The sequence below is a fragment of the Pavona decussata genome, unplaced genomic scaffold (genome assembly GCF_977016875.1).
Source record: "Pavona decussata unplaced genomic scaffold, jaPavDecu1.1 SCAFFOLD_58, whole genome shotgun sequence".
Classification (NCBI taxonomy): domain Eukaryota; kingdom Metazoa; phylum Cnidaria; class Anthozoa; order Scleractinia; family Agariciidae; genus Pavona; species Pavona decussata.
In genome coordinates, this window is record NW_028145480.1 from 5,358,259 (window position 1) to 5,371,240 (window position 12,982).

Consider the following 12,982-nt stretch of genomic DNA (forward strand, 5'->3'; position numbering starts at 1 on the left):
CCAAATTTTCTCGAATTATCACACAAAAACTAACTACAGTTTGACTCAGTGTATTGATACAGCTTTAATAGCATAGCACAAAAACATCGGCATGAGTTTGGCCATTTTAATAAATATTGCCTTTTGGCATCAGCTAATTCACTCTTTTTTTTAATTTTTCGGAAAATGTCAAAAAAAGGGGTTTCGAATTCATATCCTGCTTCCTTTACGCGATTGTTTGTTTGTTTTTGCTGTTTTTTTTTTTATTATTTTTATTATTATTTTTTTTGCTTTGAATGCTAATATAGTCTTGATAGCTGAATCCGCCCTCGCCACGATGGAGTGATGGGCGCTTGTAGCATAATGGCGGGGTCTGATTGAAACCCGGAATCAGATTTCTCATTCATTGAATGAGGGCCTGAAGCCTTAATGTTTGCGTGAACGTTAAATGAACATATGCTTGAAATAAAAACAGCAGCAGAAACAACTGATTAAACATTATAAAAGCAATCAAACAAACAAACATGCAAAAAAAAGCAACAACAAACAAAACCGAAAACCGGAAAGAGTTTGTAACCAGTTCTGGCGGATCTAGACGATCTACAGGAGGCGTTTGCTGCATCTTCACCTATGCACTTAACTGTGCAGATTAACATTGAACAGTTTTCCAGCTAACAACGACTTCTGCTACGATAATAACATGAATCCTCACCTTTCGAAGTGTCATCAAAATCCAAAGTCTCCTCACCAGGTGGTGTGACGTCACTTTCAGGTATGGCTTTGCTTTCACTGCTTGCCATAGATGCTGAGAGATCAAATATTGAATCAGTATACTCAGCTTATAAAGTGTAACTGTAACTTAGATGCTAAACTATGACTGGACACACACTGTAACAACAGAATGCGGCAACCGTGGACAGCTGTTTGCGTGCTGACGAGAGCCAACCAGACCCAACGAGCTCGAAACAGCTGTCCACGGTTGCCGCATTCTGTTGATTCTCGGTTTGGTCTCTATCATGTCGCTGTCGTGTTAAGTTTTCTTCGCAGCCCGATCAGCCTTGCAAAAATTTGAGTCATTTATATATTTAGCCATGTACTTGTGGAGGAAAGTTTTGCTTTTCTCATTTAACTTATTGCGATAGCGACATGTTCTTTTGTTCATTGTTCAAAATCACGCGCTATGACGTGCACGGATGTCTGAATTTGGGCTCATTTGAAATCACTACTACGTGCATTTGGTAGACCAGTCGACTCGCGTTGGTTGTTCTACCTTTTGCTGCATGTGCTACACCGTGCTGACGAGAGCCAACTAGCTCAAAACAGCTGTCCATAGTTGCTGCATTCTGCTGATTCTCGGTTTGGTCTCTATCATGTCGCTGTCGTGTTAAGTTTTCTACGCAGTCCGATCAGCCTCGCTGAAATTTGAATAATTTTCAACCACTTCCGTTTAGCGCGCAAAGTGAGGCCACGTCGTCGTCTTCTGGATCATACAAATATTTGATGTTAAAAGCGGTTTCAAGGGCAAACCTCAATGGCAGTAAAACTATCTTTCATCGATCTTTCTCCTGTTTTTATTGTTAATTATACTGTTATATGTTTTCTGGAACATATAACAGTGAAATTGAGCTTTCAAATTAATATTTCATGAGGAAACTGTTTTTGTCTTTAATATAAGGCCTAGTTTCCTTTGACCAAAACACTATAGCCTGTCGGACAAGCTTATTTCGTAAAAAAGAATGACAAAAGATGCCTGTTTTACTGTTTACGCAAGCAAAAGGGTACTAAACAAGATATTTTTTGCCATATTTCACAAAGGTTTCGTTTTCTATCGGCAAACCGACGAAATATTCCAGAAAACAATAAAAAAAAAAAAAAGAAAGTTTCGAATTCATTGCTGCTTCCGTTTTCGCGAGTGTTCCCGCGTATTTGTGCTTTGAATACATCTTAATATGACCCTGAAATCTAAATTCCGCCATCATAACAAAGTTTTCCAATACCTTTTGGAATAATGACGGCTTGAAGCTATAAATAAAAAGGCGGAGTGGCGGTCATGTTTAAGATGAAGAATAAATAGGAGTTAATAAATAAAGCGCTCAGTGACGGGACAAAAGCCGACGTTTCGACATTGCCGTCTTCTTCAGAGTATAAAAGCACTAGCATGAAACGTCGGGGCTTCTTTTCACGTTCCAGGGCCTATTTTTCAATTCGTACTCAAGTACCTTGTTGAAGACACTGCGCAATTTATACATTTTTGTCAACTTACCCGGAAGATTGAAGAATAACTCGCTTAGAATTTTCTACTTCTTGGCTATTTTAACCAACCGACCCCCGTCCACGAGAAAGAAGGCGATGGGGAACGAAAAATCTTAAGGAGGTGGACTTTCTGTAAACCAAACGCACAATGATCTCATGCTAGGCGTTGCCTTCAACACTTCAGCAAATTTTGAGACTTTCATGGGAATGATACTATGGTGTGAAATGTCGAGCATCCGGCTACATATAAGGCGCTATGACTCTCTACAGGCCCTTCCAAAATACACTTACTTGGCATAAAATGATGCGTTCCTTTATTTGTTGTGCGTATGTGGAGACAAAGTATGCATTACTGAATCACACAGATCTATTAAACCGACCTAGAAATATAATGCACCGAGTACTGACTGCTTGTAGCGGCTTCAAGAACAACAGTAGCGAGTAAGAAACAGTTCAGTAATGTGTTCAGTTTGCAGATTTTGGCGTCGACTTCAATGACAGATACCAGGCGGTAGTTAATTAGATTGTCTGTGAGGCTTCCCTCAAACCAGTAAAATGAGAGAGGAGACTAAAATTTGCAATCAGTAGGGCAAAAGGATATATCATCCACTTCGCTGGCTGAGATTTTTCTAAGTATTTCCCCCCTTATGCATACAACAGCTAAAATACGAAACTCAGTCAAAATCTATCTTACCGAAACTAACTTAGTAATGTTAAATTCGCTACCTTTGTCCAGCCATTGTCGACAACGCGCGCACATTTCCTGATTTGGTCTGTTAATGTTGAGTTATTATAAATATAATATAATCCATAATTAAATGCTTCTATGTTTAACGTTTTTGTCAGAGGAAAGCATTTTGCATACCTTGGTTGCTGGCGGTGTAGGACGGGGTTTTGTTGATCAATATTTTAAAAGAAGCAGTTGTTCCATGAGTCACAAGTTATAAAATGAGTGATAATTAAACTAACGAGTGTTGGTCCACATTTCTGAACACCAACTTGACGAACCCCAACACACGGTGCTCGGAATAAAGTAATTGGCTTAAATAAACCGCAGTAGACCTATAACTTGCCACAGATGACGTAATCATTCCATAGTATTTAAAACATATTATTCAGTTCAAATCCTTAAAATATCCCATTCATAATTCTTATTTTGGTAATCTTTACGTATTTAGGGTTGGTGTTTCGTTCTCCGAGTTTCGATCTCCGATTGCTTCGGTTTCGAGTTCAGTGTACTTCGTTTTCGAGTTCAGGGTGATTCATTTTGAATTCAAGTCCAAGGTGCTTCAGTTTCAAACGCACAAATCTCGTTAACCTTAAGCTTAGTGATTCGAATAAGTCGTCCTATTGTCTCTATTCCTCCTTACTCTATCAACCATCCTATCACAGCCGCCAAATTTGCCACTGAATTTTCGCAGCATCTTGACATTGAGTTTGTTTACTCTGGCAAACCTCGACACAGTTTCATATTCACTCAGCTTTCTAACCAAAAGCTACAATTGCAACAAATCCCAAAGGTTTTGGCAGGAGTACCTGATGGGGCCGCTCGACTAAAAACCCGCTCTGCAGATTGGAATAGAGCTGGCTGGGAACTGAATACATTAGACGGTCAATTGGTTGGAACGTTTCTAAATATCTAGTTTGCTCAAATTTTTTATTAAAGCACTGGTTCTAGCTGGGTGAAAAAATGTCTCGTTTGTTTTTCCTGCCTGTCAGGACCCCTGTCAGGCTCGTAAAAATCATATTTGACTCTAACACTGTCTTTACCAATGAAATTTGAAGGCAAGTAGCGAGCCAGGAAATAACGGCGACTCCACTGTTGTACACAGGAAAGTACTGCTCAGTAGCTTTTATTTGAATGGTCACACTTTAGGCCCATCCACAAAAGGCTTTAAAAGTTCGAGTCATTTTGTATATTTGAACCATCTTGGTCATCTTGTACTTTCGCACTGATGAATGGCCGCTCTTAGTGATTTTTTCGCATAGCGCTCTCGAATTTCAATTGTCAGAAACTGGTCATCGTTCGAGGTAATATCTCCTAGTTGTGGAAGCTCTGTATTCTCGTTACCAGTCCATATTACAATCTTTTTATACTGGAAGGAGAAGATTGATGTCGATCTTAACCCTTCGTCTCCTTATTTCAGTACGTTACCTCGCCAAACGAGATGGCCATGGTGGAGTTTTTCAACCGCGTTGCACTTTTAGCGGCTTCTGAAATTTTATCCCAGGACACACCGAGCGGACGGGCGCGTGCGATCTCAAAAGTTATACAGGTAAGCACTCTGCAGTCACGGGATTCAAAAGTTACTTAAGCTATTGAAATAACTGAAAAACTCTTGAGGGGCCTATTCTAGAAATTGGCCAATGAGGGCCCAGTGGGGCTCCTTCTGTAATTTAAGGGGCCCTTTTTCAATAAAGGCCCAAGAAAAGGCGCTTTTTTTGTACAATATATTCACGAAACTCAAGAAAGTACAGCATACTAACACAGAAACAAACGAAGAAGAAAAAAGGTAATTGAGACAGCAAGAGGCTATAAACTCGTAGTATGGAGAGGTGGTCATATCAATCTTACCGTCAGTGATGTTTTCGAATACTTTATTTCAGAAAATAAGCAGTTATTGTTGGCCACAATTTTGTGCGCCCCTTTTGACGCGCCAACGTAAATTTTATGCGGCATTTATTTTCGAATTACGGAAATCTCGCAAGGCCGCGCTCTAGAATAATCCCTACTCTTGTGTTAACTTTCTTTTCTGTTTAACTTCATTCTTAGGAAAAGTACTTTCAAGGCTAATTTGCACGGAAAAGTACCCTCAAGGCTAATTAAGGTTAATTAAATACGGGATCCAAAAGGGCTTCTAGCCATCCGTGCGTGATTTTCAGTTGATAATAAGATGGGGACCGGGTTCCCCCATACGGCTACTTGACAGCTATACATGTTACATAAGAAACACGGCGATGGCCGGGAGGAATATTATTATACTCGTATCTTTTGTTCAGCTTACCTTGCTTGTCGATTTTCCGGGCAGCGATTCATTAATGGACAGTTGGGCTCTTCCTGCAGACTCAGTATCAATGTTCTCCATCACGCATGGAGCTTGATTATCTTGCACGGGTAAAGCTTGGTTCTCTGCTTCGAAAGGAGCTTCTATCTCGGAAACGCAAAGCTTTTGATTATCAGCCATGCATAGACATTTATCCTTTGAAAGGCATTTAGCTTCAATCTTTGTCAGGCATGGTGTTTTAATTTCTGCCAAGCATGGGGTCTGAGTATCAGCCACACATGGAGTGTTATCCGCCGATGAGCATGGAGCTTCAATCGCTAACACACGTGGGGCTTGAATTGATGCTATGTGTGGAACCTTGTCATTGGCGTTAGCTCCAACAAACGCGTCCCAAGGGCAAAGGATCCGGATGGTTGGCATGTTGGGGGAGATGGCTGACCAGCCTTCGGGAGGGAGGGTCGCGGTAAATGGAACTGATTCTTCTGCAGGGGTGGCTGGCGTAGGATTTCCTTCCTCTTGACCTTGACAAATTGCAAGTGGTTCATTCCAACCACTCTGAATCCAGTAGGCATAATTGAGAAGAAACGTGTAGTTATTGTACAAAGCACAATATTCTTCAAACATGCCTCTCCCGAGGATGAATGCCGATTCCAGAGTTTCTTTCGTCCTTTTGTTTTTGTCCTTTAAACAAGAATACAAGTTTTCAAGATTACTGTAGTTCTTTCTTTCTGTTTTTAATTCATCCACTTCTTTTGTTAGTCCTTCTTTCCATTGTTCGTCTCGAGTTCTTAAATGCTTCAATTCCTTTGTACGACCGTTTCCATAGTCCTGCCACTCCAGGACTTTCTCATAATATTCTGTTGCTTGGCTTCTTTGTATGTTGCTGTCTTCCTGCAGCCAACTCCTTTCATTCAATAAGCTTTGAATTTCGCCATGCTGTTGCTCTATTACGCTGATCAGTTCCTCCGTGAGTATATGAAAACAAATCGCTGGAAGCGATGATCCTACAGGCCCGTAGCAAGGCTAAAATAACTAGGGGGGCTGAGCAAAATGGTTAAACAAAACTACTTTCCCTCCCCCCCCCCCGGCCCGTCACCTCAAAAAAACAGACAGATTAGGGAATTTATGGTGCAACGAGAACATAAAAAAAGCAGTAGATTTAGTAAGCAAATCAATAACTTTGCACCTGCGTCACACTTTTTAGTACATCATTTCTTTGCCGTTTTTTTTTTTACGCCGACTGCCACGTGAAATTTCCTAATTTCACGTTTGAAGGAGGACGTAAACAAACGAGGACAGATTTTTCTTTCTCTTTTTAAAATTTAGAATCGAGCAGTGAGAATCCGACTGCAGGAAAATTTTGCTCTTGAGAGGACATATTTGCGTGGCTTTCGACAACGCGCGAATACTAAATTGCTATAAACTAAGGGCATTTATATTGCTGTCAATTTGCGAATGTCTTAAAAAAAAACAAGTAGTTTATTTCAACAGCTTTCACGGTTTGAGGTTGGTTGATTTCAATCCATTTTGGTTCTTATTTCAGATTCACAAATTAGGAGTGCCTTCGTTGCCGTTGTATATAAAAACAAACTGTTAGCGAAAGAAGTGAACAAATTATTGAAGGTTGTGAAAAGGCACTTGCAGCATCAGAGTTCAAGACTGATTGATCAGTCCAAATTAATCTGCTTTAATTATCGTTTTTCGGCACATTGTTTTTTAACTTCCAAAATTCCTGGGGGGGCTCAAGTCCCCCTGCCCCTCCCCCGCTACGGGCCTGTCCTAGGAGGAAATTCGCAGTTTGTAATTTCTCTCTTGTAAAAAATTAAGAATAATTACGAACAAAATCATTTCTCTGCTGCACCCTTGTGGCATGAGTAACTTAAACTGAAAATATTACGATGTTAAGGCAATTTTATGATAGAGGCTGGTAACAATATTTCTTGACATTTGAAGAAGAAAAAATCTTTCAAGTTGCGTGTACCATTTACCGCAAATAAATTCTTATTTAATTCATTTTTGCCTTTCTGCGACATTTATCAAGTTTCACGAGAAAACTGTTATCCTTTCTTATTTGTTAATTAAACGTTTGACAATACGTTTAACGGACAGAGTCGTTATTACGCGTCCTGTCGCAACTTCAGTCATGTTTTCGTAAGACAAATTCTGAATGGCCTTGTAATGTGACATGAATCCATGCAACTTGCAGAGATTTTATCGGAGGCACGTATTTTCTTCAGGATCGTTTCCGAGTTTTTAAAAGAGACATATCTGACCGGTAAAGCAGTTTTTCCTTTCCTCTCTTGATGAAATTTTTGGTCTTTTCGTTAATTATAACGAAAGGAATTAAATTGCCTAAGTCACTTATGTGATACTATGGGTAATCAATTTCACGCGCGTTTTAATAATTTCCCGAGCATGCTTTTAACAAAACGCAAATGAAATTATTTCCTAATTTCACGAATATACCATTTGGTAACCGTTTTAGTCATGACGGACAAATTAATTTCACTATCGTGAGTTTTTGAAACGTTGCCATAGCAATTGTGTAATTTCACATGGGAAATTATAAACTAACGCTGAAATTTCGCGCCAAATTTTTTGTCACACACTACATTAAGTGACAAAGTATGAAAGCAAATGCCATTTTTATCCCTTGAGTGCAAATCGGTTTCTGAGGTGATTTAGGCCTTTTGAATAGACAGAAAATATATATTCTTCGGAAAGAACCGCTTGATGCCTAAGATGAACTTATAATTTTTGTGACGGGGTCCTTACGGCGAGGTGAAAAAAGTGTCCAATTCCTCGCAATCTACTTTTCGTTTTAGAAAAAATTCAATACGTATCTTACCTTGTGTTGGCGGCTAGCTTTTCCTAACGAAAAGATCAAATCTTCACTTGTTAAACAGAATTCTTCAGGCTTCATGGCGTAATAAAACTTCCCGCGTATTAAACGAGAAAAGTTTCAGTTGTTATAGTGATGATTTCTTACGTCACAATAGGCAAACGCAATTATTCAAATGCACTGCGCGCGCTATTAGAACAAAACGATTGGAACTGATAAAGAGGAGTATAATCACGGAGTGCCATGCAAGACGGCAAAACCAGGCGCGTAGGACGGGGGGGGGGGGGGGGGGGGTTCGAGAGGTTCGAACGAACCCCCTTTGAAGATCAATAATGGCGGAAGAAAAACTTTTAAATAAAGTTTCTCTGGTCAAAATACATAAACAAAAGAAAAGTAGAGATATAAACCAATTCTTCAGGCCTTATGTCTTATCCTCCGACTTTGATTTCATCGCAACCTTCATCTGCACCTACTCCAGTCCTCTCCCATATGTCGGGTCTCACTGTAAAGTCTTCAGAAGAAAACAAACGACATCTTCAAAGCGTTTTCGATGGTATCGGAGGTAAAGGCAACTTACAAACGTCTTCGCACCAATCTTTCCACTCACTTTAACGAGATCTACGATCTAGCTTTAGCCATGGCAGAGAGAGTAGGAGTTGCTCCCACAGCGCTAAGGATTGCAGAACGACAGAGCCCTGGCTCTAATGCATATCAAATATGATATGCCTGTCAATCTTGTCGAGATAGTCAATTTGTTCGAAGGCCTTCACCCGAGAATGATGCAGTTTACCAGCTTGGTGTATGACTATCAGCGGATCGCTATCAGAACTTGACAGGGCGCAGAATGTACATTGAACTTTCTTGTTTAAGTTGAAACAAATATGCTGTCGAAATGATGTATATTACTTAAAAAGCTGCTGTAAAACAAAGTTGTGATTTGCCTAAAATGGGTCTCAAAATGCAGGAAATGAGGTTTCTTGGAACCTAGATTTTCAAAAATATCTGGGGGAGCATGTCCCCGGACCCTCCTAGTAAGAGCGCCTCCCGCGCTCAGTAAGATTTGGGGCTCAACGAACACCCCTATCGAAACCTTAGCTACGTGCCTGAAAACATAAGTCAACTCCGACCATGTCACGATTCTTTATTGACTTTTCACTGGTTACTCTTATACAACAGAGGGATTTCTAGTTTTCGTTTCCACACATTGGCAACTGTAAACTTTAGAGCAATCTGAAGAACAAATTCTTGTCAAAAATAGCCAAACCAGACAAAAACAACAACAACAAAATTAAGGGATGTTTTATACCACTATGAAAGTCTCCCTTCAAAAATTCAGAAAACAAAAACCATACACGCAGTCCAAACTAAGCGAAAAGAAAAAAAAATCAAATCAGATGCTTTTTGAAAGGAGATAGGATTTTAGAGCCAGCAATGCACCCATTTCCTCGTTTAGAGATGGAAAACTATCTCGCATGCTTGCAAAGCGCACTACAGTCTCAAAGCCTCTGCTAAACGGACAGACAGGGGTTCAACATTGTGTAGGAGGAATATGATTGTTTTACTGTTTTCTGGAGTTCCCGCTTTTAGACGTTACGTTTCAGACTCCTCCCTGGGTCCTGTGACACGTGTTCCTTTCATTTTCACGTGATGTTGTCACGCAATATACCGGAAGTACTCCCATTCTAGCTTATTCTCAGAATTCAGCTCCTTCTCGAACAGTTGCAGTACTGCAAGAAATTTAATGTTTTAAAGAGGCATCAAAAGTTACCGCATTTACAAATGGGTCTATGTGTATCCGCACAAAACGACGATTACGAAGGCATAAGGCGTTACGACGGACAAAAATGTTTGTGTTTCAGGCATGGCGAAGGAACGTTTCTTTATGAAAATGGCGACATGTACAAGGGCGAATGGAAATGGCACCAGAAACACGGCCACGGTGTTTATACGCACAAAAACGGAGAAGTGTGAGTACAGCAGCTTTTAAATTTTAAGCTATGCTGTTCATGTTTACGAGAAGGAGTTTGATCTGGCCCTCTGGGTCGAGTTGGGTCAAGTTGATATCTTTGTACTCAAGGCATCCCGTGAGGGCATACAGTGATGCAATAAATTTTATAACATATAGACACGTTTATATTGAACGAGTAACGCAGCGTTGCGCTGGCTGATTATATTTTTTGCGCGAATACAGCTCTACTGAGCAAAATGGAATAGCAAAGAAGACATTCTCAACAATTCATTTCTGTCAATTTTAATCGCGATGGACGTCCGCCCAAAATTAATTCAGAAAGGACGTGTTGGAATTTGTTCTCGTTTTTATACTTCGCCTGGGTTTTGAAACGCTGAATAGTTGATACTGAGGATCAAAGCCACGGAAAATACTCGTGATAATCTTATCTTATCAGTCTCATGACCTGGCGTGTATTAACATTGCATATGTATTTGGAAATACGTTCTATATTTACTTTTGATCGTCATGATCAGCATAAATTGAACGATTTTCGTTTTCTTATTGCCTTCTCGCTGGATTGTAGTCAGAACCAAATTTAATTATTAAAGTACTAATTAAAAAACGACCAAGAAAAGAAAATGATCAAAATGCAAATATTTCTTTACGGTATAGTAGATTATGAAATGTTGTTGATAACTAGACTGCGTGACGAGGTGACGTCAACATATTTCGTGATCCTAAGTGTCTGGTTTTCCTTGAAGTCTCCTGAAAGAGAAAAACGAAAGAAGTTTTATTTCTTTTCTATTCTGGTACTTTTCAAATACAGCAGATTCATCAGTTGAATTAAATCGGAACGACATGCGACAGGCATCTGTTCTTCTTTGTTTATCGTCACTTACAACGTTTTTAACTCGACCTCTACGGAAAAGAAAAAACAAATAAAAAAAAGCTTCAAAAGCTATCTATTCCTGTATTTGTATAAAGTTGACATCGCTATGAGCAATTACTCAATCAGCCAGAAGATTCAAATATTTTGAATATTAGTGTTTAAATCATCGATCATAAAGCATTTTTTCCAAGAAAAAATATTCGCCATCTTAAATTTTAGTTTAATTGGCCAGCTCATTTTGGGCGATCATACAAATCTTAAAATGAGATTTTTATCGGCAGATTTCAACGCTCTCCAGTCATATTTGTGTCTTCATAAAACTGTCTGGAATGTGCATATTTTTAAGACCATGGTTTTAAAAACATTATTCAAACAAATTTGTCCATTTAATGTGCACTGATGCCAATTTTATAAATACTAGTTTAGCGCGAGCGGGGGGAGGGGGGGGGGGAATATGGGTTGTCTGAATTTCCTCCTCTAATTTTCGGTTGTAAAACGTTGTGCAATCGATTGCAAAATTATTTATTTCTCCTGCTTGACCCTTCTTCTCTTCATTTTCATGCATATGGTAGCTTGAAGAATTCTGTTTCACTGTTTCATTAACACAGAAAACAAGGATTCTTTTATCATGATGAATATATCGGAAATGACCCTGGAGACTTATTTGCTGTTACAAAATGCTCATGTTTTGGAAGCGGCTCAACAACTCAACCACTCATGAGCGATGAAGAGAAAAGGTAAGATTTTCTTACTTAAAACTTTGAAACTGGGGAGCTTACTCATTTATATAAGCTACATATGTTTATGAACACGGGTCTAAAGGGTGCGGCCTCTGAGCCAATCTTAATCAGAAATAGTTGGTGTTTACCTACTAGTTTCGGTATTAGGATAATTCTTTGACCTACAAAGAAGTGGGAAGATTTTACCAGCCCTTTGTTCTAGTCCAAGATAGGCCGGTACACTTTCAAGATGAACGAAAATGAAAACATTGAGCGACTCTCAGCATTTGCTCTGATGCATGCATACAGAGACATGCTCATTGACCTACGGCCGTGATTCGCGAATTGTTTGCGCCAAAAAGAACAGATGACTGGCCTTCGAATTTCTTTGAGTTCCACCAAGATTTCAGATATGTTTACAAGGAATATGTAGCTATTCAGAGTTCTCACTGTCTGTTTGTTCTTGTTAAAAGAGTTCACTCATGCGGATCAGTCTGTTTCTAAATTGTGCAAAAAAAATAGTAAGAAAGTTTATTTTATCTTAGCTTCAAATTACGCATGCCCCAATCCCCCAGACGAGGGCCCTTCGGCACACTGACAATAGATGGGTTTACAGTGCACATGAAGTGTCTAGTGTGAACCCACCATCAACCATCAAGGTTTACAATCAGAAAATGCCCAGGAACGCCCCTGCCATCGCAAGTCACTCGAGAAGTTCAAGAAGCTCCACCGATGTTATTTGTTATCCATTCTGAATATACATCTGCTCGGGTAAGGGTTGACTCCATGGCTTTGTGCGACAGATAGAAGCTCGGGGTCATGGGCTTCCAGGCTGATACAAGGCAGTTTTTATTAACGAACACTCTGTTGTTGCAGGAATCTGGAAAGATTGGAGGCGGCCAAAGAAAGGCAAAAAGAGCGTGAGAAGAAAAGAGAAGAACGACAGAAACGAAGGACCGAAATGCGAACAAAATACAATCTCTGAGAAACCAAGGAATAATATTTTGAAACCGGAATTCGTATTCGAGGCGGTGTCATGGTCCAATCTTTGTCGATGAGAACAATATCATTCAAGAACTACTGCAGCGTTAAAATGTGACCACATTTCCCGTTTCACAAGGTTTAAGGCCAAAATAAGATGAGAATGAGATCGATACTTGCAGTTAAGTTGAAACTCTTAAAGCTGATGCAACGGAGAACGCAGGAAAAATCTAAATTAGCCTCTGTTACCAGCGGGTGTTAGAAGGAAAGGACCCACGGGCCTCGCGAGAGAGCGATGGAAATAGAGCTTAACTCTGAGTATTTTGCAAGTTAACATGTTTCAATTTTGTCGCCGAAATTTTA

At 39.7% G+C, this 12,982-nt stretch overlaps 2 protein-coding genes across 2 annotated transcripts; one reads left to right on the forward strand and one right to left on the reverse strand.

Moving 5' to 3' along the window:
- Window positions 1-4,166: 4,166 nt before the first annotated feature.
- LOC146479859 (uncharacterized) lies at window positions 4,167-8,167 on the reverse strand. The gene is made up of 3 exons (XM_085110272.1): window positions 8,086-8,167; window positions 5,238-5,918; window positions 4,167-4,328 (listed from the first exon to the last, which is right to left on the reverse strand). The coding sequence occupies exons 1-3, from the start codon at window positions 8,158-8,160 to the stop codon at window positions 4,167-4,169; spliced, it is 918 nt and encodes a 305-aa protein (XP_084966398.1). The 5' UTR covers window positions 8,161-8,167.
- A 1,592-nt stretch (window positions 8,168-9,759) lies between these two features.
- Window positions 9,760-12,770, forward strand: LOC146479860 (uncharacterized). Its single transcript, XM_085110663.1, has 3 exons — window positions 9,760-10,046; window positions 11,528-11,656; window positions 12,515-12,770. The coding sequence occupies exons 1-3, from the start codon at window positions 9,859-9,861 to the stop codon at window positions 12,621-12,623; spliced, it is 426 nt and encodes a 141-aa protein (XP_084966789.1). The 5' UTR covers window positions 9,760-9,858; the 3' UTR covers window positions 12,624-12,770.
- Window positions 12,771-12,982: the final 212 nt, after the last annotated feature.

Bases quoted from the DNA above. Each gene is read 5' to 3' on its own strand.
- LOC146479859 (XM_085110272.1), bottom strand. From the start codon at position 8,160: ATGAAGCCTGAAGAATTCTGTTTAACAAGTGAAGATTTGATCTTTTCG. The intron at 5,919-8,085 runs GTAAGATACGTA...TCTTGTTTAAAG, and splicing joins AAGCTAGCCGCCAACACAAG to GACAAAAACAAAAGGACGAA. The intron at 4,329-5,237 runs GTAAGCTGAACA...TTCTCCTTCCAG, and splicing joins CCGGAAAATCGACAAGCAAG to TATAAAAAGATTGTAATATG.
- LOC146479860 (XM_085110663.1), top strand. From the start codon at position 9,859: ATGGGTCTATGTGTATCCGCACAAAACGACGATTACGAAGGCATAAGG. The intron at 10,047-11,527 runs GTGAGTACAGCA...TCATTAACACAG, and splicing joins ACGCACAAAAACGGAGAAGT to AAAACAAGGATTCTTTTATC. The intron at 11,657-12,514 runs GTAAGATTTTCT...CTGTTGTTGCAG, and splicing joins ATGAGCGATGAAGAGAAAAG to GAATCTGGAAAGATTGGAGG.